This window comes from Aptenodytes patagonicus, chromosome 15 (genome assembly GCF_965638725.1).
Source record: "Aptenodytes patagonicus chromosome 15, bAptPat1.pri.cur, whole genome shotgun sequence".
In the NCBI taxonomy this organism is placed as follows: domain Eukaryota; kingdom Metazoa; phylum Chordata; class Aves; order Sphenisciformes; family Spheniscidae; genus Aptenodytes; species Aptenodytes patagonicus.
Genome location: NC_134963.1, coordinates 13,287,680 through 13,310,467, shown reverse-complemented (window position 1 = coordinate 13,310,467; position 22,788 = coordinate 13,287,680). Strand labels below are relative to the sequence as shown.

At 42.2% G+C, this 22,788-nt stretch overlaps 1 protein-coding gene across 1 annotated transcript in view; it reads left to right on the top strand.

The window, feature by feature from the left end:
• The first annotated feature begins 6,031 nt into the window (after positions 1-6,031).
• Positions 6,032-22,788, top strand: part of CCDC60 (coiled-coil domain containing 60) — a 66,067-nt gene continuing 49,310 nt past the window's right edge. The window contains exon 1 of the mRNA XM_076353375.1: positions 6,032-6,443. Within this exon, the coding sequence (XP_076209490.1) occupies positions 6,036-6,443 (408 nt within the window). The 5' untranslated portion in view covers positions 6,032-6,035. The remainder of the gene's footprint in view (positions 6,444-22,788) is intronic.

Genomic DNA, 22,788 nt, shown 5'->3' with positions numbered 1-22,788 from the left:
CCACCATTGCCGAACCACAGCCCCCAGCAAACCTTCCCCGTGAGCCCCTCTGGGCCTGGAGGAGATGGATAAGTGCAGATCTCCCCAGGGCCAGGACAAGACTGTTGCTGGGACCGACCCTGCCGTGCAGCCAGGGCCAAGTGCTGCCGTTGCTCTGTGCCAGATGGCTCTGCACGGCCGCGCCGGCTACCTCCACAAAACAACCCTGGCTTTGTTTGCTGCTTGGGTACCAGCTGAAAACACAACCCTCATAGGGGACTTTTGCAAGACGAAGCGTCTCTTCCCCCCCAGCTTTGCTCTCCCCCTCTTTACCTCGAAAGCCCCGGGAGCTGCAGAGCAGGAGGCAGCCTGTGTGCACCGCCAATGAAACGGCTGCAGGACTGGGCATAACTAATTAGAGCCTCTATAAAATGACATCTATTTCCACAGATGGGAAGCTGCTTCCCCTTTTTATGGCTGCTTCAGTTAATTAGTTATCTCAGAGGTTGCATTTGCATTCCCGGCTTTGTGAAATACCCTTTTGTTAACTACTTTTCATATACTTTTATGAAGTCGACCACTGAAACAGGCTCATTTATCTCACCAGTGACAGGCTGAGAGGCTTGCCCAGAGCTGTGTGCCAGATGCTGGGATTGTAAAATAATGTTTGGCTTGTCTGGTGTTTGGAAAGGAGACAGAAGGTGCAGGGCTGCGAGAAGAAAGTCCCAGGCTGCTAAAGCCAAGGTCTGGATCTTGACAACTTCTACAAAAATGCTCAATCTGTTGCTTTTGAGCAGCTTGCAGGAGCTGGGGGGGATGCTCTTGTCGTCAGCCCTGGGCTTAGACATCTCCATCCTCATCACCCAGGATGTGCCTGCACACACGGCATCTGATGGGAGCGGGGTGTGAACATCTGACCTTCTCAAGCTTTATCTGCTGCATCCTCCCTCCAGCAGCACTGGGTGTGTGCGTGTCCCCATGGGCGGGGGGGGGGGGGGGGGGTCCCTCAGGGGCCCTCCCTGCCCACAGGGAGCCTGGGGACATCCCAGAGCTGCTGCTCCAGCAGAGCCTGCTCCAGCCACGCTGCACATTTAACCTCCATTAGGGAGATCATGAGCAACAGCAGCAATAATCGATCACCGTTGTTATTGCTAGGAAATGTTTGCAAAATCAATGCTTCCTCTGTAGCATAAGCAAGCAGGGCTTTTGTTGGTCGGCTGTTTTTCAGGCACGTTTCTGCCATAGAGTGGAAAACGCTGGATAACTGCAAAGTACGATGCAACAGATTTCCTAATTCCTGGCGGCACAGCCGCCTTCTCTCCATGTAAGGCTCTGCAAACACTCGAAGCAACCCGGCACACTTTGGCACGCGCTGCCGTACAGGGGGGAAACCTTCCCGGGCCACTTGCATGTGTTTAGGGATGGTGCGAGATGCCCGTGGGCGTTACTGCAGGCGATATTTCCATTTGCCTTCCCCTTGCACCTACCGCTCAGGGTGCTGCTCGCCTCCCTGCTGCTCCATGACGGCAATGTGTGAACGTTGCTAAATGCCCAAAATGGGGCAGAGGAATTGGGCGTGCGCTGCCGGCAGTGCCGGATTCATGCTTTCAGCAGTTTTTGGTGCTTTATGCACTGTGGTCAGCACGCCAGGGACATGAAGCCCTATGCTGAGGAGCACGGCTGGGTGGGCTTGGCTGCCCTGGGGGATTTCCCAGGAACCCCAAGGGATGCTATGTTGAAAAAAGGGAATCCTGCCATTGGTTCAGCCATCCCTCTGTTCCAGGAGAGGGTTTTTTTGGTGACAAGAAACCGTACCTTTAAACTCAAACGTTGAAAATTCAGAGCACAGCCCAGCTGGGGGGGGGGGGGAGGGAAGAAAGCCCAAAATACATAAATCTCTATTTTCTGCACCAGTGAGTTTGTATTGGCCTGCTAGTTGACGCTCCTGAAGGTATCCGCTGGGATGCAACTACTATACATCCAAACTGTCACAAATGGAAATGTTGCTTTGAAAGACAAAGGGTAATTTATTGAGAAAAGGGTGTCATTTAGGTGGAAGGATGGACGGAAGAGAGACAGTCGCTGCAGAACTGCCAAGAAAGAATACCAGATCTGCTGATAGTCAGGGAACAGCTTTGAATTTCCAAGGCTGCCCTTGAGGGATAAGAAAATACAAGCTAAGGACAAAAAAAAAAAAAAAGTCTTAAATACAGTGACAGCAGAAACCTGAAGGATCGCAGTGAAAAATGGGACTTTCTCCTCTCTAACAATAACCAAGAAAAAGATAGGAATGTAATTTGTAAAAGCTGTTAAATTGCCACCAAAATTGTAAGCTGGATGGAGAAATGACACAGAAGGAAAAAAGAAACAAATGCATGTGTCATTCCTGGAGTATTTCTTGAAAATGGGACTAGACGATGAACAGGGTGGAGGAGAAATGGAGCTGAGGAAGAGAAGAGCTGGGAGAACCCACCCGTCTCGGCTGGGCGACAGGAGCTGGTCACCACAAAAGCTTTACCCGGGAGCCTCTGTGGGCTGCGGGAGGAAAATGGGTTTGCGTGTCTCCAAAAACACAAACCCATAGATCCATCTTTTTTGTTTGCTTCTGAATAATACATCCTCCTCTGTCTTGGAGGGAGTTTATTTATATGGAAATGGCACTAAGGAGCCAGGCACAGGCAGCTTGCTCCTCTCCGAGCTTCAGGCTCCGGAAGGAACTTCTTGCCAGGAAGGAGTTTGCAGGATGGGCTCCCACTGACAAACTTCGGGGGAAACGAATTGCAAACAGCCTGCAGAAAGGCGTCGTGATCTCTGCAAGAACCTTGCCCCAAGGCTTGCGCTTGCATGCTGCCCGTGGGGCGCAGGTGCCCGTGCCAGTGGGACGGGGGACCTGGGCACAAATGGCAAGGTGGGGAGACCAGGAGAGACGGGGTGTGTCCAGCACCAGCACGGCCCCTCTGAGCCCTTCCCAGCCCCGCTGCCCCCGAGCATCCTGACAAAGCCGAATGGCGCTTCGGTTATTTTAAGGCCATTAGAAAATGGATCCGTCGGGGAAGCAGAGTGTGTTTTGGGCACAACTCCAAAGCGTTACAGCATTAAAGCCTGCAGGCTGTGGGTGCGGGACGGCTCTCGCGTGCCCACCCCGGTCCTCAGCAGCACTTGCAGCATCTGGATTGACTCAAGTTAAATAAGCAGAGGGTGCTGGGGGTGACGTGTCTCAGCCGACGTCTTCCTGCTCTAGGACCTGAAGCCCCGGGCAGGCCTCAACCTGCTGCAGCCAAAGATTGAGATGAGGCTTCTTCAAATGCAAACCAATCAGCAAAACCGATCAAGCACCATCTTCTGATGCAAAAGCATCACCGTATGGATGTAGAAGCACATTTTTAGGCATGAAGGCTGCTTCAAAATGCCACTTCTTTATTTTTCACGTGGTGATTGTCTAGCAGATATTTCCCTTAAGTCCCCAGAGCTGCAATCCCGGTGCTAGATGAAATGTCGCCATTTGTATTAGGGAAGTCATTGAAACTAGTTCTTTCTCAAACGTTTTAGTTGAAAACACGCTTGTACACCCAGGTACAACAAAAGCAGGTGCTCAGAGGGTTGTCATTACCAAATTGTGACATTTCTCATGGCTGTCTCAAACACCGGGTGTTGGAATATTTATTTTCAGCTGGAAACGTCTATGATTAAGCTGCAGCCAGTGAGAAAAGCAGCAGAAATTGCGTCTCCAGCTCCACAATTTAGCAGATCAGTGTGTGAGCACCTCTGACCCGGACCACCGCGTGAGTGGGAAGTTTCTCCTGAAAAACAAAGCAGCGCAAGACACCAGGTTTTGGGGAACAATTCAGCCTGCAGAAAATATAAAGCCGGGGAGGAAAATGAGGTGGGGGGAACCTTCCCAGCTGCAAACATCCTCTGCGTCCTCCTGCAGCCTCGGGGCCGCGGAGCCCCAGAGCTCCGCTCGTCAGGCTGCGGCTCACCGCTTCCGCCCTCTCATGTCTGGTCACATCACTCTAAATCAAAAGTTACAATAGCAAAGAAGTGTTGGACAGATTACAATGCAGGGAAATAATAGCAAGGGTGTTTTTTTCAAGGTTGAGAGGAAAGACAGGGAGGAGGGAGGGAGGAGGTGTTTCCAGATACCCCATCCCTTTAGAGAGCTCACAGGATTCAAATGGTTGGAGTGATCTTGACAGGCTAAAAACCCAATCTGCTGGAAATCATATACCTCAAATAATGTGCTATTGCTGCTGATCGACCGTGTATTTTAGGGCTGAATAGATACAGTATTAAATTCATCTAGAGTTCTCATTTGCCACCAGTTACTGCTTGTTTGACAAGGTTTGAGTGAAATTTGAAAGGCTTTTACTGAAAACGGTTGTAGGAGGAGTGAGGTTTGATGCGTTTTCTCAAGGACTGAGCAGCATCTGCCTGAGGCCCCCGGGTGCCGCGGGGGGCTGGGGTTGCTCTGCCACGCACCCCAAGCTGCCGCCCAGGAGAGAAGCCAAGGATTGTATTTCATGGAATCATAGAACAGTTTGGGTTGGAAGGGACCTCTAAAGGTCACCTAGTCCAACCCCCCTGCTGTGGGCAGGGACATCTTCCACTAGAGCAGGTTGCTCAGAGCCCCGTCCAACCTGACCTGGAATGTTTCCAGGGATGGGGCATCCACCACCTCTCTGGGCAACCTGTGCCGGTGTCTCACCACCCTCAGCGTAAAAAATTCCTTCCTTATATCTAGTCTAAATCTATCCCCCTTTAGTTTAAAGCCATTAATTTTATTTATTTATTTAATTGAAATACTGATGAATATTACCTTTACTGTTATAATGACATTCAGGTCTCCCACTTCCCGGTGCATTAACCACTGAGCCTTCCAACAATGTTGTGAAGCGATAAAGTTCTGTTTACCTAAAGGCAAAGCACGTTATTTACAGCCCTGTCCTCCCTCAGCCACAAGCTCTGCTGTCCCTGAGCTCGGGGGGACACCTTAGCTTGCCCCTCAGCTGAAAGAAAGGTGAAAAAAAAATCCATCTCCACAGGCAACCTCATGCTTGGAGAAACCCTAAACTCGTCGCTGCCTCCTGGTGACCCCCAGCGTGCGTTTTGCGAGCGGAATCCCTTTGCAACTCTCCCCCTCGGCCCCTCGGGGCTGGTGCGGCACAGGGACACAGCGCCGGCTCATCCCTCAGGGTGAGCGAGCAGCCATGTGGGGCGCAGGGCCCCCCACGCAGGGCCCCCCGCGCAGGGCCCCCCGCGCAGGTCTGGCTCCTCAGCCACCCAAAGGGCTCACTGCCCGTCCCCTCGTGCACAGCCCCGGGCACGGGTCGCGGCTCAGCCCCTCGTGCGTGGCCCCACGTGCACGTTCCTCGCGCGCGGGCCCTCGCGCGGGTGCACGGCCCTCGGCACGTGCGCGGCCCCTTCTGCTCCCGCGCGGCCCCTTGTGCACGTGCACGCCCCCCTCGGGCGGGCGCGCGGCGCCAGTGCACGTGCGCGGCGCCGCGCGGGGTTTCCCGGGCAACCGAGTGACGCGGACCGTTGGCCGTTAACTGTCGCGCGGCGCCGCGCGGGAGAGGGTCGTCCTCTGAGGCGGCTGAGGAGAAGGGTCTGTCCTCGCCCCCCCCGCGGCGCCTCGAGGAAAGGGGGGAGGGGGAGTTTAGGCTGGTCCCCAGAGTCTGGGAGGTGGGAGGCCCTTGGCGTGAGGTCTGCGGGCAGGGAAGGTTGTGCTGTTGTTGAAAATAGGTATAAAGGAAGTTTTATTTGTAACGAAACCCTTCAGAGGGAGGTTCTCTGGCTCTGGGTGTTCCCCAGGAGACTGGTTAGGTTTTAGGTGTCCTGGCCGCTCGGGATTTATTTCTATTGTTTGCGGGGCTGCTGAGGGGAATGAGACCTCATGTAGTGTTAGTTAGCAGCAGATTCTTCTGCTGGGCTACCCTTTAGAAAATTAAAAAGATTTGCTTCAGAATTTGGGCAGCAGGCGTGTGTTTTCATGACTGGGAAACTAGAGTTTTTAATAACTTAGGGAGTAAAACCACCAAGGTTCCCATTCTGGAACAATGCCAGTACCAGATGCATCTAAAAACCGCAGAGTTGAGGCACCTGTGGTAGCAAATGCAGGTAGGAGCAGCAGACTCAAGGCACCTGTGATACCAGATCCACCTAAGAACAGCAGAATCAAGGTGCTGGCAGCCACTAAAGTGTTGAATCCTCGAGATTTTGTGTGCATTCAGGCTTTGCCTGGCTTTGCTCAGAAGGAAGGAAAGGTCTTGGCCAGAAGCAGAACAATTTACAGAAGCAGTGAACCTCCAAGAGAACAAGTGTTCTGGGAAAACTACCATAGGAGGCAAAAGCAATTCACTCAGGGACACTTCACCCCCACTGGGAAGCCTTATCGGGAGCTTGGAGAGATTCTGTACACAGACCCGAAGAAACTCACCCTCTACTCTTTGGGGCAGCTTGCACAGGTAGGCCTGACTCTACTGGTTCTGCTTTAAATAGAAAAGCAGGGAGGCTTTTCACCTAAGTAAATTGCAAGCACCTGTTTCCAGGGAAAGGAATCATAATTTCTGTTTAAAGAGGTGTTTGAAACAATAGTCCATGCCTTCCTGTGAATAATCATAGTCAGATATAATATTTGATGATGGTACAGAGCATTTGTAAATAAAGTGGGACTGCTTTGATGTGTATATTGTGATTTGGGAACTGGCTTTTGAAACTGGTCTTTAAAGTTCTTAATGAGAGCACTTAAAATGGAGCAGACAATAGCAGGCTAATGAATGAAAAGGAAAACATGAGATAATGACAATGTGCTTAAGGGAAAATATTCGGGGAAAGGTAACAAGTCTTGAAAATGGAAGGAGAGGAATCATACTGAGGGCATGAGGGTAAAGGGTGGGTTAAAAAGCAGGAATGATAAATGGTGGCAGTTGAGGGGTGGGTAAAAAGCTCAAAAGTTGATCATAGGAGTGGTATAAAAAGTAAAGTGTTTGTAATACAACTGCCATCAGTAGGGATGGCTTCGGAGGTAGTGGATTAATTATTTTGTATTTTACTTTGCATCTGTATTTGGGTTTCAGGAAGGTGTAAGGGGATTAGCCAGCAGTGTCTGTGGTAGTTTGATTGTTTGTGTGATTATTATCTCCTGGTCTCCTTAGTGCTGCATACCCACAAACTTCATGGGTCTTGAACTGTCTCAAGTTGCTTTTAAGTCAAGCTTGAATCATTAAACCACAGGGACAAGGACTCCATCACTGGTGCTTGAGATGAGCTTGCAGTGTTCTGCCATTTGTTTTCTTTTCCTCAATGCTGTTGGCTCATGCAATGAGATCTGAAGCTCTCTGATTTTTCTGTGCTGTTCCATGCAGAGAGCGATTTTCCTTGTGGAAAGAGAGTGAAGTCTCTCCAGCCTATCTGTAACATCAGTCTCTGACTTTGAGCCTACACTTTGCTGTGTGCTTTCTAATGGAGTGCCCAAGGGATAGTCTCTGACAGCTGCAGCAGAAGCAGTGTGGTTATTATTCAGGGTAGGCAGAAAAGATTCTGTCCACCCACTACTTAATTTTCTGCTCTGATTGTGTGTGTTGCATTTAGAGCTTAAAGTTTTAAATCAAGTGTTTTAAGCCCTAAATAGACAATGGGTGGCATTCGCTTTATTTTTACATACTACCTAAAGCAGCATCTTGCTGGCTGTCTTCATTCAGAGGCTTGTTTCTGTAAATTAGTTGATATCCAGCAAGTGTTGCCAGAGTTCTTGTTTTAACCCTTAACTTCTAATATTCAGAAGGAAAGATGTTTTAGAAGTTGCTTTAAAGATTTTTGAACTGCAGAAATACTCTTCAAAATTCTGATAATCCTGAAAATGTTGGTTAATTTGTGGTGGTTGTTGTTGTTGTTTTGGTATTGAAAAGTGATGTCACTGATGAGAATTTGATCCTTAAGGGTGCTCTGAAACCCAGTTGGAACTCGGGTACTTAACTTGACCAAATGAAAAGTATACTGTTTATACAGAAAATAAACTATATGTAGGTCACTAAATGTGTGGTTGTGGTTTATGCTTTAGATTCATGAAGCTATCAGAGGGGATGTAGTCACACCTGCCGTTCCTTTTTGTGGAGAGCATGGCTAAAAGCACTACATAGTCTTGAAAATCTCAGACTAACCATTTTTTTTTCCTTTTTCTAAAAGGTAATGATTACTAAGTTGAAAAACTTAAAAAAAAAAAAATATATATATGTATTAAAAAAAAAAAAAAAATCCTGGCAATGGATCTGACCTGTCCTCTGCTTCCCTCCGTCCCCACAAACTGGAGAAGGCTCAGGGATTTCATGCTGGTCACGCACTAACTCTCACTATTTAAGCTGCCAGTGTGCTCTGCAGATACCTATTTATGTGTTTTTCAGAGATACTAGAACAGAAATGTATTCCTATTGCCTAATTTTAAAAATACTTTCTATTACCTGTATTTTTGCTTTATATGAGCTATTTACCCCCATTCCCACCCACACCTAGCAGGCCCCATAGTATTTTGAATAACTGAGAAGACTGTAGTTACTGGATGTGTCTAATTAGAGGTGTCTGAGAGCATAACGTTCCTGGTAATAAAAATCATGATCTCTGATTAATGTGTTTGCACTCATCTCTGCCTTCTGAGTTAGCATTTTCTTCAGCCACAAGTACAGCTGATGATTTGCAATGATGAATGACAGTAAAATTTGTAAACAACAACAAGATGATAAAAACCCTGTGAATTCAACAGGATTTGAGTATGCTAATATCTGCTGGCAAATGCTACTTTCTAAACTGATGTTATTTAAAAAAATATATTTTTAAGAGCTAAAAACATTTGAGTAAGTATGCTGGGATGGTTATACAAAATGATATGGGCATAGGATATTATGTATAATAATTGCACGTTTAGGATGCATTTGTTGCCATCAAGTATATAAAAATGTGTTCAGAAAAGCTGTATGTTCATGGATGCTTTTTATGTCTTTATTAAGTAAATTTGGTATTTGAAAATGTAGAGCTGATATTTGACCGCTCTAACTGTTGCATTGGAAACTCTGCTGTTCTGTAGTCACACAGAGAATGTGGTATCTGTCTCACAGGGAAAACACTAAGTAAAGCTGGGTCAATGCAGTGGAACAATTGCATTCCACTGCAACCTGCTGGACCAGAAATAATCCCTTCCAAACTACTAGCAATACTGCAAGGGATGGGGGAAGCTCAGGAAGTGTAGCATTTGTGTTTAAAAAGACAAGCAAACAACAAACTCCCACACACACACACCCCCCCCCCCCAAAAAAACCCCAAAACCCACAACAAGGAGGCTTCTTTTACCCATCCTGTACAGTATTATCCAAGTGTAATTGAGTGGCCAGCTTTCACAATGATGTGGCTTTTGTGACCCTTACGGCTTTAGATTGCCAGTTATCCCAACTTTTATTCCCAGCAGTGTCTCAGTGTTTTCAGATGTGCTTTATATGTGGTAGCTTTCTACACGTGCTCTCTGCTCCCTGCCACTGTCTTTGCTAGAAGAATCCTGAGAAGTCAAACGGGCCATGTATTTTAACCAGAGCAGCTACACCAAGCATCTTCCCAATGGATTTTGGGTTCTTGCCTTTTCAAAACTTGTTGAGTGGTGGGGGAGGAGACTCCATGTGGGGCTGCCTGGTTCTGTGCTGTGTTAATATCGGTCCATACCCATACTGCAAGATAGAGCCCATCCAGCTTCCATTACAAATAATTGGAAGTTACTTCATTCGGTTTGAGGTTTTTTCCCCTTCTCTCTCAAAGGTCGGGTGCATGTTGCAGACAGCACTGATTCATTGAAAGTCAAAGAATGTAGCTATCCAGACAGTATTTTTGATTTCCTAAGTGTTCAGAGCAATGTGTTAAAGGTCTCTTTCTTATTCCTTAATGTAACCGTGCATGGTGATGTTAGTCACCTTTTATCATGTTAATATAGCTTCTTTCCTTTAATTGCTATGACAAATTCATTTGCAAAACCTCTGAGGTGGCTTGTTGACTTTTTACATGAAAGAAAGGTGGCCATTCTGACCAAGCCCTAAAAACAATCCAAGTCCACAAAATCTTGAGTATTATTAGTGTCAAAGCCTGGTCTGTACTTGTCATAAAATTCTGTTCTGTAATTCTGTGCTTTAGGTAAATAGGTCACTAGATAAGATTGACAACAGCATCCGCAATGAAAGGTTTTAAGCTGGAAACTGGAGAAGAAAACAGAGCAATTTCTTTCAAGAGAAATTACACTGGTGTTATTTGTTATTGCTGCAGTTAAAGATCTGTCAGGGTTTCCAATTTAAAACCTTTCTTTCCAGAAGACTAAAAACAGGTATTTGAAGGCAGAACTTATAATGCAAAGAACTTTTTTCCTGCCAGCTCTCTGATGTGAAGGTCAGTCATAACTCCTTACCACTCTGGGAAGAGCAGGAAAACACTAGTGGTGGGTTGTCTTCCTAGTATCTCCAAAATGGAGAAACTGGTCAGGCCAGACTACACTGGTGTAGTGACATTCCTAATGCTTTCCAAATTGAGTAACCAATATACAGTCACTGATCAATCCCAGTCTCATACCTGCATCTAAGAAGTGCTATGCTTGAGTCATTTTTCAAAAAAACAAACAACTTTCTGAAGCTTCTTCTAAATCTATAATAAATACCTTGAAACTTCCCATTTGAAGAACGTGAAATTTCAACAAAATGCTAGTGAGAAAGAGGATAGCACAATATTTCTTTCCATTAACTATTCAACTGGCTTTGAAAGTGAAAAGCTACGAAATACTAATACTTCCTAGAGTAGTTTTTCTTTGTTAGCTATATGAGGTAGAATATAAGGGTGAGTTACCGCTGGGATGGCTGTTATTCAGAAGTGCCAAAGCATTGATAGAGATGTTCAGATTCAAGTATCTCTTCGGGTATTTTGATAGACTGTTGGCTGGTAAAATTGGACCCTTACACATCTTTCCACCACTTGCTAGAGGTGGTTTCAAAGGCTTTGTTGGTAAACATTTGAGTTTCTCTTTAACAATGAAAAATGCGTATTGGTAGCATGAAGGTGAGAATTTTGAGATGTGCTTTGTTTGCAAGGGTTAATTCATATTTGATTTAAGGTTGGGGTTTGTTTTTTTCCTGATGGTACTATTTTGCCAGGCTCATCTTGTCATGGCAGCTCAGGAATTACAATGTTTATAAGGGCTGGTGTTCTGGACAGAACGAAGGGAACAAGCAAGAAATGGGGAGGGTACAGAAGAGATTGTAGCAGTGAGAGTCATGCTTTCAGCTTCCCCAGTGCTCCAAATTTATCTTGTTTGTCCTTGTGCATTTCTGATGAAAAATTGGGAACGAAGATGAGAAATACAAAATTATGCCCAAGTTCTTTTTTTCTTTTTTTGAAGCTATGACGGCAGTGCATGCTCCCCATATGAAAATCAGTGTGAAAACTAAAAGCATCTGCAAAATCAGGTTTGTCTTTACCCTGCCATTGCAATAGCTATACAGGTTGTCATGGCTTGGTTAATAGTCTTGGTTGTCTGTTGCAGATCATGAAAAAAATAAATCTCCTGAGTGCAACACAGTTAATATGGGAAACTTCTAATTGTCAAGAATTTTTTTTTTATTTTATTTTTATTGCTTTCTAAACTCACAACAGTTTACAGCTGGTGATAAGCCTACATGCTAGAAACGCTACAGGACAGAAGAGGAAGTAATAGGTTGTGCAAGAAAAGTCAGTAGTTGGAAAACTGCCCTTTATCAATTGACTACTGTTTATCACCTTGCTATTGCCAAAACATATTAGCAATGTTAAGAACAGAGCATGTAGGGGGAAAAAAAAAGCAGGTGCAGGCATAGTGACACTGATTACAATTTCAAAGTTCATAGTGTCACACTGTAAGAAAGGTTCTACTGCTTGTTACAGAAATGAAAGGGTGCATCGTTTTATGCCTCTGAGAGGCCTGGCTGAATGTACATTAAGGAATGTCTGAAAGACTGTCACCAGTGTGTGATGCTTCCATTTGAAAGCCTACCATACAATGGGTATACAGGTATGCCTGACTTAGGTTTCCATGGACATTTCTTGTACCTAATTAACAGGTGGATTTTGCAGATAGTTTTTCTTTGGCTAACCTTTTCTAGTTTCCTTTTCTTGTTTTGAGTAGGTAAAAGGGTGTTGTGGGGGGTTTTTTTGGTTTTTTTGTGGTTTTTTCTTTGGTGTTAACCAGATAAAGTTTTGAGGTGTTTGGGTTTTTTTCTTCTTTCTGGACTGAACATACAAGGAAGTAGCTGTTCTGCTCAGTGTGTGTGGGGAACTAACTGTGGGTATTATACCAATGACTTTTCCTACAAGCTTTATAACTTCTATCGATAACTTACGCGTGCAAGCTCTCAGCATGGTAATCATCAGGCAGAACAGAATTCATGCACGTTATCCATCTGAGATGACGTCGTTGCTTCACTTCTCACGATGAAAGCTGATGTACACTTCCAGCTTTCACCAGGGTCACTGCTAGCAACAAGCAAGTGAAACTCTGGTTGAACACGTTTTATCAATAATGTTGATTTCCAGTAAACAGAATGAATTCCTCAAGTATATTTTTAACTGTCTTCTGTAGCCTTTAACTACATTGGCAAGCATAACACTACACTGCTTCTCCTTTTTAAAAATAGTAACAGAAGCATTTCTTGTCACAAGAGACAAACTCGGAGGATGTTTGGAAATGAACAGCCTAATGGCATCTCTCTCTCTCATATATGACTGACTTCTCACCCATCCAAGGAGTCATTGACCCACCAGACATTTGCAATGTAATGATAGTGTACCATTATATTGCTGCTTTTATGTACACTTTATTAAATGTTAGTAGCCTGAATTCATAAGGTTTGAGGGCGTATTAGAAAGTGGTGAATAAGCAGACTGCGGATAATTTGGCTACGGAATAGCAGAAAAGGGTATAGCTTTAGGTGACTGAACTAGTGGTCTGGAGCAGTTTGGTTATGTGAGGGTGGTACTAAAAGGAAGAGTGGAATGGGAGATAAACAGAACCTGTGAAGTGAGGTGATAGCTAATGGTGTCATCATAGGCAGAACCAGAACAGAACAAATGATATAAGAAGGAAAGTTCTATTTTAGACATATTTTATCAAATTTGGATATACATTTAAATTGCAATAGCAGATAGTTTTCTGCCTCCTTCAACAAATGTTACATCAGATTAGGCTGTTAGACTGTACACTGGCTACTGCTGGTTTTATTAATTAAGCTCATTCCCCTTTGTTAGCCTGAACCATAAATATATTTCTTTTAACTTGGGCTTAATTTTTAAAAGCCTGTACTAAAAAGTTGAAAAATGTCAGTCACACCATTTTTAGGAACTAAAATTCTTGTTTGTACATATCCATGGACAAAACGGGGAAATATTACATCATATCGCAGTAAATTCTAACAAGAGGATAACAACATTGCCAACCAAGTATTTGAGATTATTTAGCAGACATAGTGAAGCTGTTGTTGATACAGATAAGAATAAAAAATGAAATTCAGAAATTCTGCAACTTACTCTGCTACTGTAGTCACATGTCTGTTAGAAATTCTTGGCTATTTTAGAAAAGCAGCAGTCCTTCAGTGCTGAAGTAGTTGGTTTTATTAGTGTTAACCCTAACATTTAAGCACTTGTGTGCTGAGAGTTTTGTTGAAATGTTTTTCTTCATGGCCTTGTGAGACTGACAATCATTACCTTTCTTGTACCTCTGGAGAAAGTGACTTAGAAAAGTGAATTAACTTAGCTAATTGCATATGGAAAATATAAACCTGGTATGACAGTGAAGAACTTTCTGTTCCTGAGCTCTTGGTTGTTCCTGCAGGTGTTCTTGCTTTGTCTTTTAGAGTGTGAAACAAAAATGGTGATACAAATAAGACTAAAAATGGGGTATATGCTTACAGAACTATAATTTTAAGATTGGGCTTTTTTTATTTGGTTAAGAGTGATAGTTTTACTTTCCAACATGAATATTAAGTGTTAGGTGCTAATCCTGACCTGAGGCTAACTATGTGAAAATGTTATGTTCTACAAAAATAAAGGCTTTATGATCACTAAATTAGTTTGACATATCTCTGGAACAGCAGCTAACCGGTAAGGTCCACACAATCTCCATGCTATTAAGTTCAAAACAGTCTAATCAATTTCAAAAGTTCAATTTCTGTTCCTAAAGGCTGCTTCCATAATGAATTAAGGGAAGCATATCAAATGTAATAATGCATTGTTATTAAGGTTTTAGTAAACTTGCCAAATGTCAGGCTGCTGGTACAGTCATGGTGCATTACGCTTCTGTGATTACAGCTTGAGTTGTCATTTTAGTGAATTGCATTGCTCACCTGGGTTTAGGAATTGATCTGCCTGGGGCAGAAGAGAAGTGCATTATAAAGGTTACGCTTTACAGTGAATATTCAAAATGTTAGATTTTTAACAGGTTTAATGTCTGCTTCTCTTAACTAGTGCATACAAATAGTCTGTAGGTTACATAATGAAAGAAATAGACTACTCCTTGTATTTGAAGAACCTGGTGCTCCCTGGCTGCAGTGTGGCAGTTAAAAATTACTTTTGCTAAACTGGTAACACTTTGTCAAATGGTTACTTTTGGGAGAGAATGGGAAAAAACATTTTGAGATTTGACTAGAAGTGCTGTGTAAGAAATAAACGTTTGTTACTGTTTATGGGTATGATTGGTTTAGAACTTGCACTGGACAGTTAGGTTAACACTCTTTGTAATTCATGGATGAGTTTCTGGTTTCCTATTCCTTTGTGTCACTCTGATAGCACAAAGGAGCGTTAATGCTGATCTTACCAGACACTGGAGGATTTCTTTAATGTAATGTTTGGTGGAGTTATGTCAGGAATGAATGCATGTGTACCAGAAATGTAATGAAATGTTTCAGGTGGGAAAGCTGAGCTCTTTTGCGTACATGGAACTTAGGAACCTCTCTGTGTATGTGATCGCTAGTAGGAAATGGTAGGTATTTAATTAGGGGCAGGGGAGCATGAACAATGTGGAGATTTTTATATTCACATGGGGGGGGGAAATCACAACTGATGTAGAAGTGCAGGACTAGATTTTTAGGTAGGTTGGGTTGTGCTCATTTCTAGGAAGGATGATAAATTTATAGGTCAGTTTTACCCCAAATGATGCCAAAAGCACTTTGCAGGCTGAATGTAGAGGTCGTATCATCCATCCCTGGTTAACTGTGGTCAACAGAGCAGAGCAATACTACCTGAGAGTTCAGGATAGAAAGTGATGAAGAATAATGTATCCAGCTGACAAAGGAGAGGTGACCTTAAGTGAGCAGACAGCAGTTTAAGCAAGTTGAAGTTTAGCCAGGACACCTTGCTAATTACCCCCCAAACTTTGCATGGCAGAGGAGGAATCATCCTTCTCATACAGAAAATAACAGTTTCAGGGTAGGTTGATCTGAATGCAAGAACTTCAAAACTTGTTCTTAAATTGGAATATTTCCCTGTGCAGGCAAAGTGAATGAAGGCATTCAGCAGTGAGGGGAAAAAGCGTAATAATTAAAGCTTGAGTTTGACTTGCAGAGGAAAAACCATTTGTGTAAAATCAGATTGGTGGTGTTTCACTTTTCTTGAGACTGTAGAATGATGTGTCTTAAATTGCAAGCAGTGGAAGGCAGCACTTTCCATGGCTAGAGTAGCTTCTCATTATTCATGAAATGCCTATAGAAAAAGTGTTGAATGCACAATGGCAATGGAGGGGAGGACTGTAAGCAGGAAGAGAAGGACATAATGGAATGTCACTACATTCCTTGTAGTGTAATGTGACCTTTCTATTAAATTAACGTTATGCTATTTGCACAGAAGGAGAGCTAAGATAGAGAGTATTTTTAGGGAACAATAGTCAAGTTAATTAGGCAGCTATATAACTGTCACTCTTTACATCAAGAGCTCAAAAGCAGGGTATGGGGAAGGAGGTGGTAGCTATAATGTTACTTTGGATTCTGCTTGGTTTGAAAAAGGAGTTATTGTGTTATTTGTGAAAACTAGGCTGTGACATTGTTTGGGGTCATGTAGCCTGGAACCTGTTTTTCTGGTGTGTTAAGAGGGAGGTTTTAACTTAATTCCTCAATGGCTTACTGCTAAAAGGTTTATGCATTCTCTCTGCTAATCTAACGGGTACAAAAGACAGATTCCACAGTCCTTGTTGGTGTGGAACACTCAGATATTTCATATGCCTGAGTATCAACCTCAGTGGAGTAATCATGGAAAGCACAGTTCTTCAAGTGAAACACTGCTAGATTTTTGGTCTGTGAGCATTTAACTTCATACACACCTATGCAATTTCGTTTAAGGGTCAAAAGATGCTTCATAAAGCTGTTGTGATGTATTTAAATTTGTAATTGCTCATTCATACACTGCATCCATTACAAATCTTCCCTTTTTAAGAATGACTTTGACTTTTTAGTAAGCTTTCTTATTCATAAAAGGCAAATTCTAGCTGTATTACATCGGGCTCCAGATAACAATCCATATGTTTGAAATAAAGAGACTGCAAAGCTGTTAGGGTTATTTGTAATACTTTCTCTGCTGCAATTAAAGTTAGGTTGCAGTAAATTACAGAGCCCACTGATGCCTCTGGCCAATCCTAGTCACTGTGAATGCACTCTACTGTGTCTTTGGCCTTGAGCTAATGCCTGTGGCACTTCTGGGAGGGTGAAATCATGTCATTCCTCATCTGTTAGAGCAGTCCTTGGACTGCAGTCCTTCAGTCCAAAATGTATTTACTTCAACAGTTTTGGCCTCAGTACTTCATTTCTCTCCTGCAGGTGCAACTAATGGTTCCCAGTGATCAGATAGCCTCATTTGTCTTCCATACTGAGGATCCTGATCTGTCCAGGATTCCTAGGTGGCATCATTTGGTCCCACTACGTGTCAACATTTCCCTCTCAGTGTTTCAGGAACCCTGTGTTATTGAACTCTGCTCTGTCTCAGTTGATTCCTCCCTCTTCCCTCAAAGTCATTCTTTAACTGCTTGTACCCCTTGAATTTGTTAGCTCCCAGTTCAGATGGAGGAAGACTTACAGTTTTGCTAGATAACAAATGATCCTTGTAGCTAACTGTTTGCCCTGCTGTTTGGGGAGCTATTTATTTTAAGAACAAATGAAGTTATCTCATAACCATGGCCTAAAAATAAAGGATAAACATTGTCTTTTTTCACTGGAGGGTTAAAGGCAGAAAGTCAAACCTGTTGTGTCTGACAATTTTAGAATAAGACTCACACATATGGTTCATGCCTTGAATTCCCTCATGACTAAACTGATACCTTGTGTAGTTGTGATACTGTCTGACCCCAGCTGCCAGGTGCTACTGGTCATCTTGATCTGTGGTCTGCCAACTGGCTGTGTTGGATATGTCAGAGAGGCTGTGGCACAGTACTGCAGGTAGTGAATATCATCTTGTGGAGCCTGCATGTGAAACATTCCCCACAAAAAAAATCACATGTGAGAGCCCAGCAGCAATGTTCCCCTCCTGTCACATAACCTACTGCCAGACACATGCCTGAATATAGGGGAATAGGAAATAGTAAAGGTCTGGAATTCTGGTCACTGGTAACTCTTAGGACTAGTACTTTCTTGCAGGTGTAATGATATTGGCAGGTTTGTTGGCTGGCTGGTGAAGAATGGTGTGAGTGCCATTGATTCACAATGGTCAAGTGGGACAACCTTAAGCCACATCATAGTGGCAGTTGTCTACTAACAAAGATTTTTGCCCAGAACGGACTGAAATAGATGGATTGTGATCCACCTGCAGCGCAATGACATCATAACAGTAGGACTGAATTTAAAGAGAGTTTATATTTCCTTCCTAAATGTTTTCTAAAGCCAGTATTTACTGCTCTATTTAGTGTTGATAAGTTATGCCAGAGCTAGAAGTATTTATGACTTTGATACATTGCATTTATTACGTTGACAAGATAATTGGAAAATCTATAACAACTGTCTTGTAATTAAAAACCAAACATGTTCTAGTCCAATTCCATTGTGATGGAAACTGATCTCCCTCTAGTTCTGAACCTGTTTTCTGAAGTGAGCAGATTGTTCAAATAAAGGATCTGTTCAGTTGTACAAAGGAAGCCTTTTCTCTAAGGAAGCTTCTCAAATACATAGGACCAACACAGCTTAGAGCATATGGTTAAAATATTCTGTCCTTTATGCTGCTTTACCTTGTTGATACTTTGTCTTAGGGTTATGTATTTACACATTCAAGAAACTGAGAGTCTTTGTACTATAACAGAAACACATTTAACTTTTCTGTTAACACCTGCAGCAGGTGATAGGTTATCTACAGGTATCTGCCACACACTGCTTCAACTTTTTTTTTTATTAGGTTACCCTGAAATGTTAGAAATTAATTCCTGGAGTCAGTGTCAGCTAAACTGACAGTGGATCAAAGCTGTGAGACAAATTGCTCATTACAGTTCAGGGAGCTGAATCCTCTGCACAGACAGCTGTACCGTCGCTGGAGGGTTCTCAGGCACTTCACCCGCACGCTCTGCCTCGACAAATGCTGCCATTGTTGGTGAAGCTCATGGTGGATTTCTGTAGAATAAGCTCATTTTAAACTCCCATCAGAGGCATTGCTATGTCTTGGAATTGTTATTTGTTTGGTTGGGTTTGTTTCTTGTCAACCTGTTTAGAGCTTGTGTCACTATGCAACAGCCTGAACTATAAACAATTATGTTAATCCATGAAAAATGAGAAATTAAACCTTGGCAGGATCCTAGTGATCCCTATCTAGGTTCATCAGATGAAAGCTTTTTTTTTTTTCCTGGCTTTTTCTAAAAGCTTAGCAGCACAGAATCCATTCAATTTTGCTGTCTGACAGTCAGAAATCAAGTCTTGCTGACAGTGAGCTCACTTCATCTTTTAGTGAAAGCAGATAAAAACAGATTAAAAAAAAAACCAAACAACAAACCTTTTCCAAATAGTCACTTTGCCATTTCCATTAGCTCATCAGAAATGTTTGAATCCTTCCCTTTTAAGAAAGCTGCTTTCGGTAAAATATTATGTAATTTTTTTTCCCTTCAGGTATTTCACTTTCAGCTGTTTTCCTAAATTAATGTTAGCTTATACTGTCTATGTGAGATCTGAATTGGTGCATGGCAATAATTGGCAAGTCAGAGCAAGTTAGCTAGGTAAGATAGAGGCTGTGGGGTAAGGCTTTCCAGCACCTATTGGTTGTAACAGCAAATTGTATGAATGTAAGTCTTTGTGCTGTTTTGCTCTGAGGTCAGCTGGAAGACACTATTGCTTGAAAACAGTGATTTAATGGCAGTATGACATACAGCCTTAAAACTAATGGAATACAAAATAGGAAATCAAAACAAAGACAATGCTTAAGGAGAATGGGCCACAGATGTAATGCAGTCTGTGCGTGCAGCTGGCACAGCTATCACAAAATGCTTCTGAAAATAGCCGTCCTTTGGAAAGTCAAGTTTTGATGGTTTAGCTGTGGCTTATTTATGTGTCAGATGTTAGCAGTTTGGACTGAACTTCTTTTACAAGAAGTGTAGCATAGTTCCTAAATATTAATTCTTTTTTTAAGTTGCAGATAAAATGATATAGGGCTTTATTTGCAGATAACCTAATCAAATCTATGCCAGAATGCTAGCAACTTAATCTGATGATCTAGCCTATACTAGGTACAAATGAGGGGGATATGTGCGTGCATGGTTAAGCTTTAGTATGAATTACAAATAGATAATAAAAAGTGCATTTTTAGTTCAATGTGTTGTATCTAAAACCCATGCAGAGCTGTTTGCTGGGACCTTGGTGTGGATACAAAGGGTGTTTTGGACTTTGTATCAGGATTAAAGGATACTCTGTAATCTTGCATAAAATACAGCCACTAAGATCCTTTTCTTGACATGTTCATCTGTCTCATGTTTATCATGGATGAAGTTGGTGCCAGCCAGTCTGTGGATGCACATTCATTTTGCTGTTGCAGTATGGACCATATTCATCCCTGTCAAAATATGGATTCAGTTAGGATCTTTATTCCAGCAGAGAATTTGACCCTCTAACAAAAATATTCTTGAGTGAAATTAAATGATGGTTCAGAACTTGGTTATCTTTTTGTTTGTAAACTTTGTATTTTCAGTTTACCTGGGGAGAATGTGCATTTATATAGCAACCATTGTATACTCTTTGTTTATTCTATTTGAAGTGTTATTGGAAAAATATTTTAAGAAACATTTAAGCATTTTAATAATATTAGTCTTCAGCTTGCGTCCAAAAATGCATGTTTGTTTTAGGGAAAGCAACAGGAGTGGCTGCCTGGAAAAATAACAATGGAACTGTCAGTCCCATACTGTGACGTGCATGTGGTAAAAAGATGACTTTTTTAGGGCTGGCAGATGCACTCTGTTCATTTTACAGGTCATTAAATTTCTCATTATACAAACTCAATCATCTGAGTTTTTAAAATGTGATTTAGAATATCCAAAAGATTAGACAGTGTGCAAGATAAATGTAGAAGCTTAAATTTTGAAAGACAAAACATAATTTGAAAAAATGATAGATAAATTCCATAATGATCCTACTATATTATTCTCATTGTCCAGCTACTCCATATGGAAGGCTACATTCTGACCCTAGGTATATCACTGCATGCAGAGTAATACCAAACAAAAAATTTGTATTTGCCAGTCTGCTTAGAGATTCTGATTAATCTGTCTGCATTCTAGAGGAGAGAATCTGTAGTAGTAATTTGTGCATTAGGATATGATCTTTCTTGATGTGGCTAGAAAGCTGCATCCCTTTAAAAATGCTTTAAAATGCTGTGATGATAGAAGAGAATTATGGTTACTAAACTTCTCTAACATTTCTTTGCAGGATTTTGTTTTTCCTAGTCACTGAGTCTTAGCTGTCTTTGGGGAAAAAAAAAAAAAGCTTCCTCCCCCCTCCCTGAAATGGATGTAATGTTTGTTTGCCATCTCAAGATCTACAGATATCAGCTACCACTTTGGAAAAAAAAGTGGTTACTTTTGACAACTATTTGGCCTGAGTAATAACTCACTTAAATTTCGTACTTGGAAAGCAATCTGTTAGCACAGCTCTCCTCCACATGAGTTTTCTTAGGAAAGCCATAGATGGGAGGAAGTGATGTTTAATCAGCTGAGCTTTCTGTTATAAAGTTGGCTTTCCATTATTTTCTTCTACAGAAACATGAGTCACTGTGATCCCAGAATAACAACATTTAAGAGTGCCACTAGTGAGCTGGGAAGATACAAGTGAAACAATTGCTCTAACAAGCTCAGGCTTAATCTTTCCCTATACATCTGGTGTTTTCTTCTCCAACCACAGTATTGCTGTCCAGCCTTTCTAACACCTTCAGGCTGTTGTTACATGAGGTGTAGATATTGCTCAGCAAAAAACAGCTATGAAACAGAACACATTAGCTTAAGCATTTATCCTGAGACTAAGACACTGCTATTTCACTAGAATGTGTCATAGTCCCACAGCTAATTCTAGACTATCCCTATGGATTGTCCAGAAATTAGATTCTTGACATATCCCTAAGACTTCTCAGACCTTTAAATAAAGTAAGTACAGTCTTTCACACTGATTAAGACTATGCTAGACTTCATAGCTTCTTACCAAACTAGGTATGTGGACCAAATAAATTGTCTGCTGCAACAGGGCTTTGGTAAGTATGTGTGTTCATGTGACTGAATGCTTCTGAGCTTAGTTCTGAGTAAATCAAATGATCTATAACTGGAGAGGTCCAAGATGGATCTCTTCTGCACAATCTTGAATACGACACCCTCAGTCTTCAGCATAGCAAGAACCTTCATTACTAAGAGACCTTTTAAAGTTTTACTGTGAAAGTGCTTCAGTAATGTCCGTTCTTTTTACTATGCCAAAATAAAGCCTAGGATGGAGATGAAGATTATTGGCTTACTTTTGTGTCCTGTAAGTATAAAAATACAAGCAAAAATCACCATGGCTATTCTAGTTATTCACAGCTTTTCTCTAGAGAAGAATCATGGTAAAACACATTATAGCATACTCCTTGCAAGCAAACAGGGTCATGCAATATGAAGTAACAATAAATTAAAGTGTTTTAGACCTCTGGTTATCACAGTTCTAGCTCTTCAGTTGCCCACACGCACAAGCACCTAAACTTATTCTACGGCCATCTGAGAGTAACCAATTTTAATCATGGAAATGACGACTATGTTATACCACTTTTACTTTAGTACTTTGTATCAAAATAAATGTTTGTTTGACTGCAAACAGTTTTGAAGTTTTGCAGATGCTGTCTGTGAGCAACCAGTGTCATAGAGCTCTGGAAGCTAACACATTCAATCAAATAAACGTGGTTTTCCATGGCATTGCTGTTCCCAGCCTCCATTGGTCCTGCCCATCCTCTTTAAGAACTGTTTCTGAAAATCACCTTGTCCTTATATGCAGGGCATGAACCACTTCTGGGTCTGCCTTCCCAGAGATCGGAGCTCAGACCACTATGAGGCTTCTAAAAAATCATTGTTCACATCAGAAGGCTTGCAGACTTTGGCTTCGTCTATGTGGGGAAAAAATAAGTATAGCTCATCAGGTTGAGACATTCTAGAAATAAGTGCTGGCTAGACACAAAGCTAGCTCACACAGGAACTTAGCATCCAGTAATTTGACTCTAAGTACCAGGAAAATTCTCCAAGCCCTTTCTCCTTTCTTTTAAAAAAAACAAACAAACAAAAAAAAAAAAACAAAAAACCCTCAAATACAG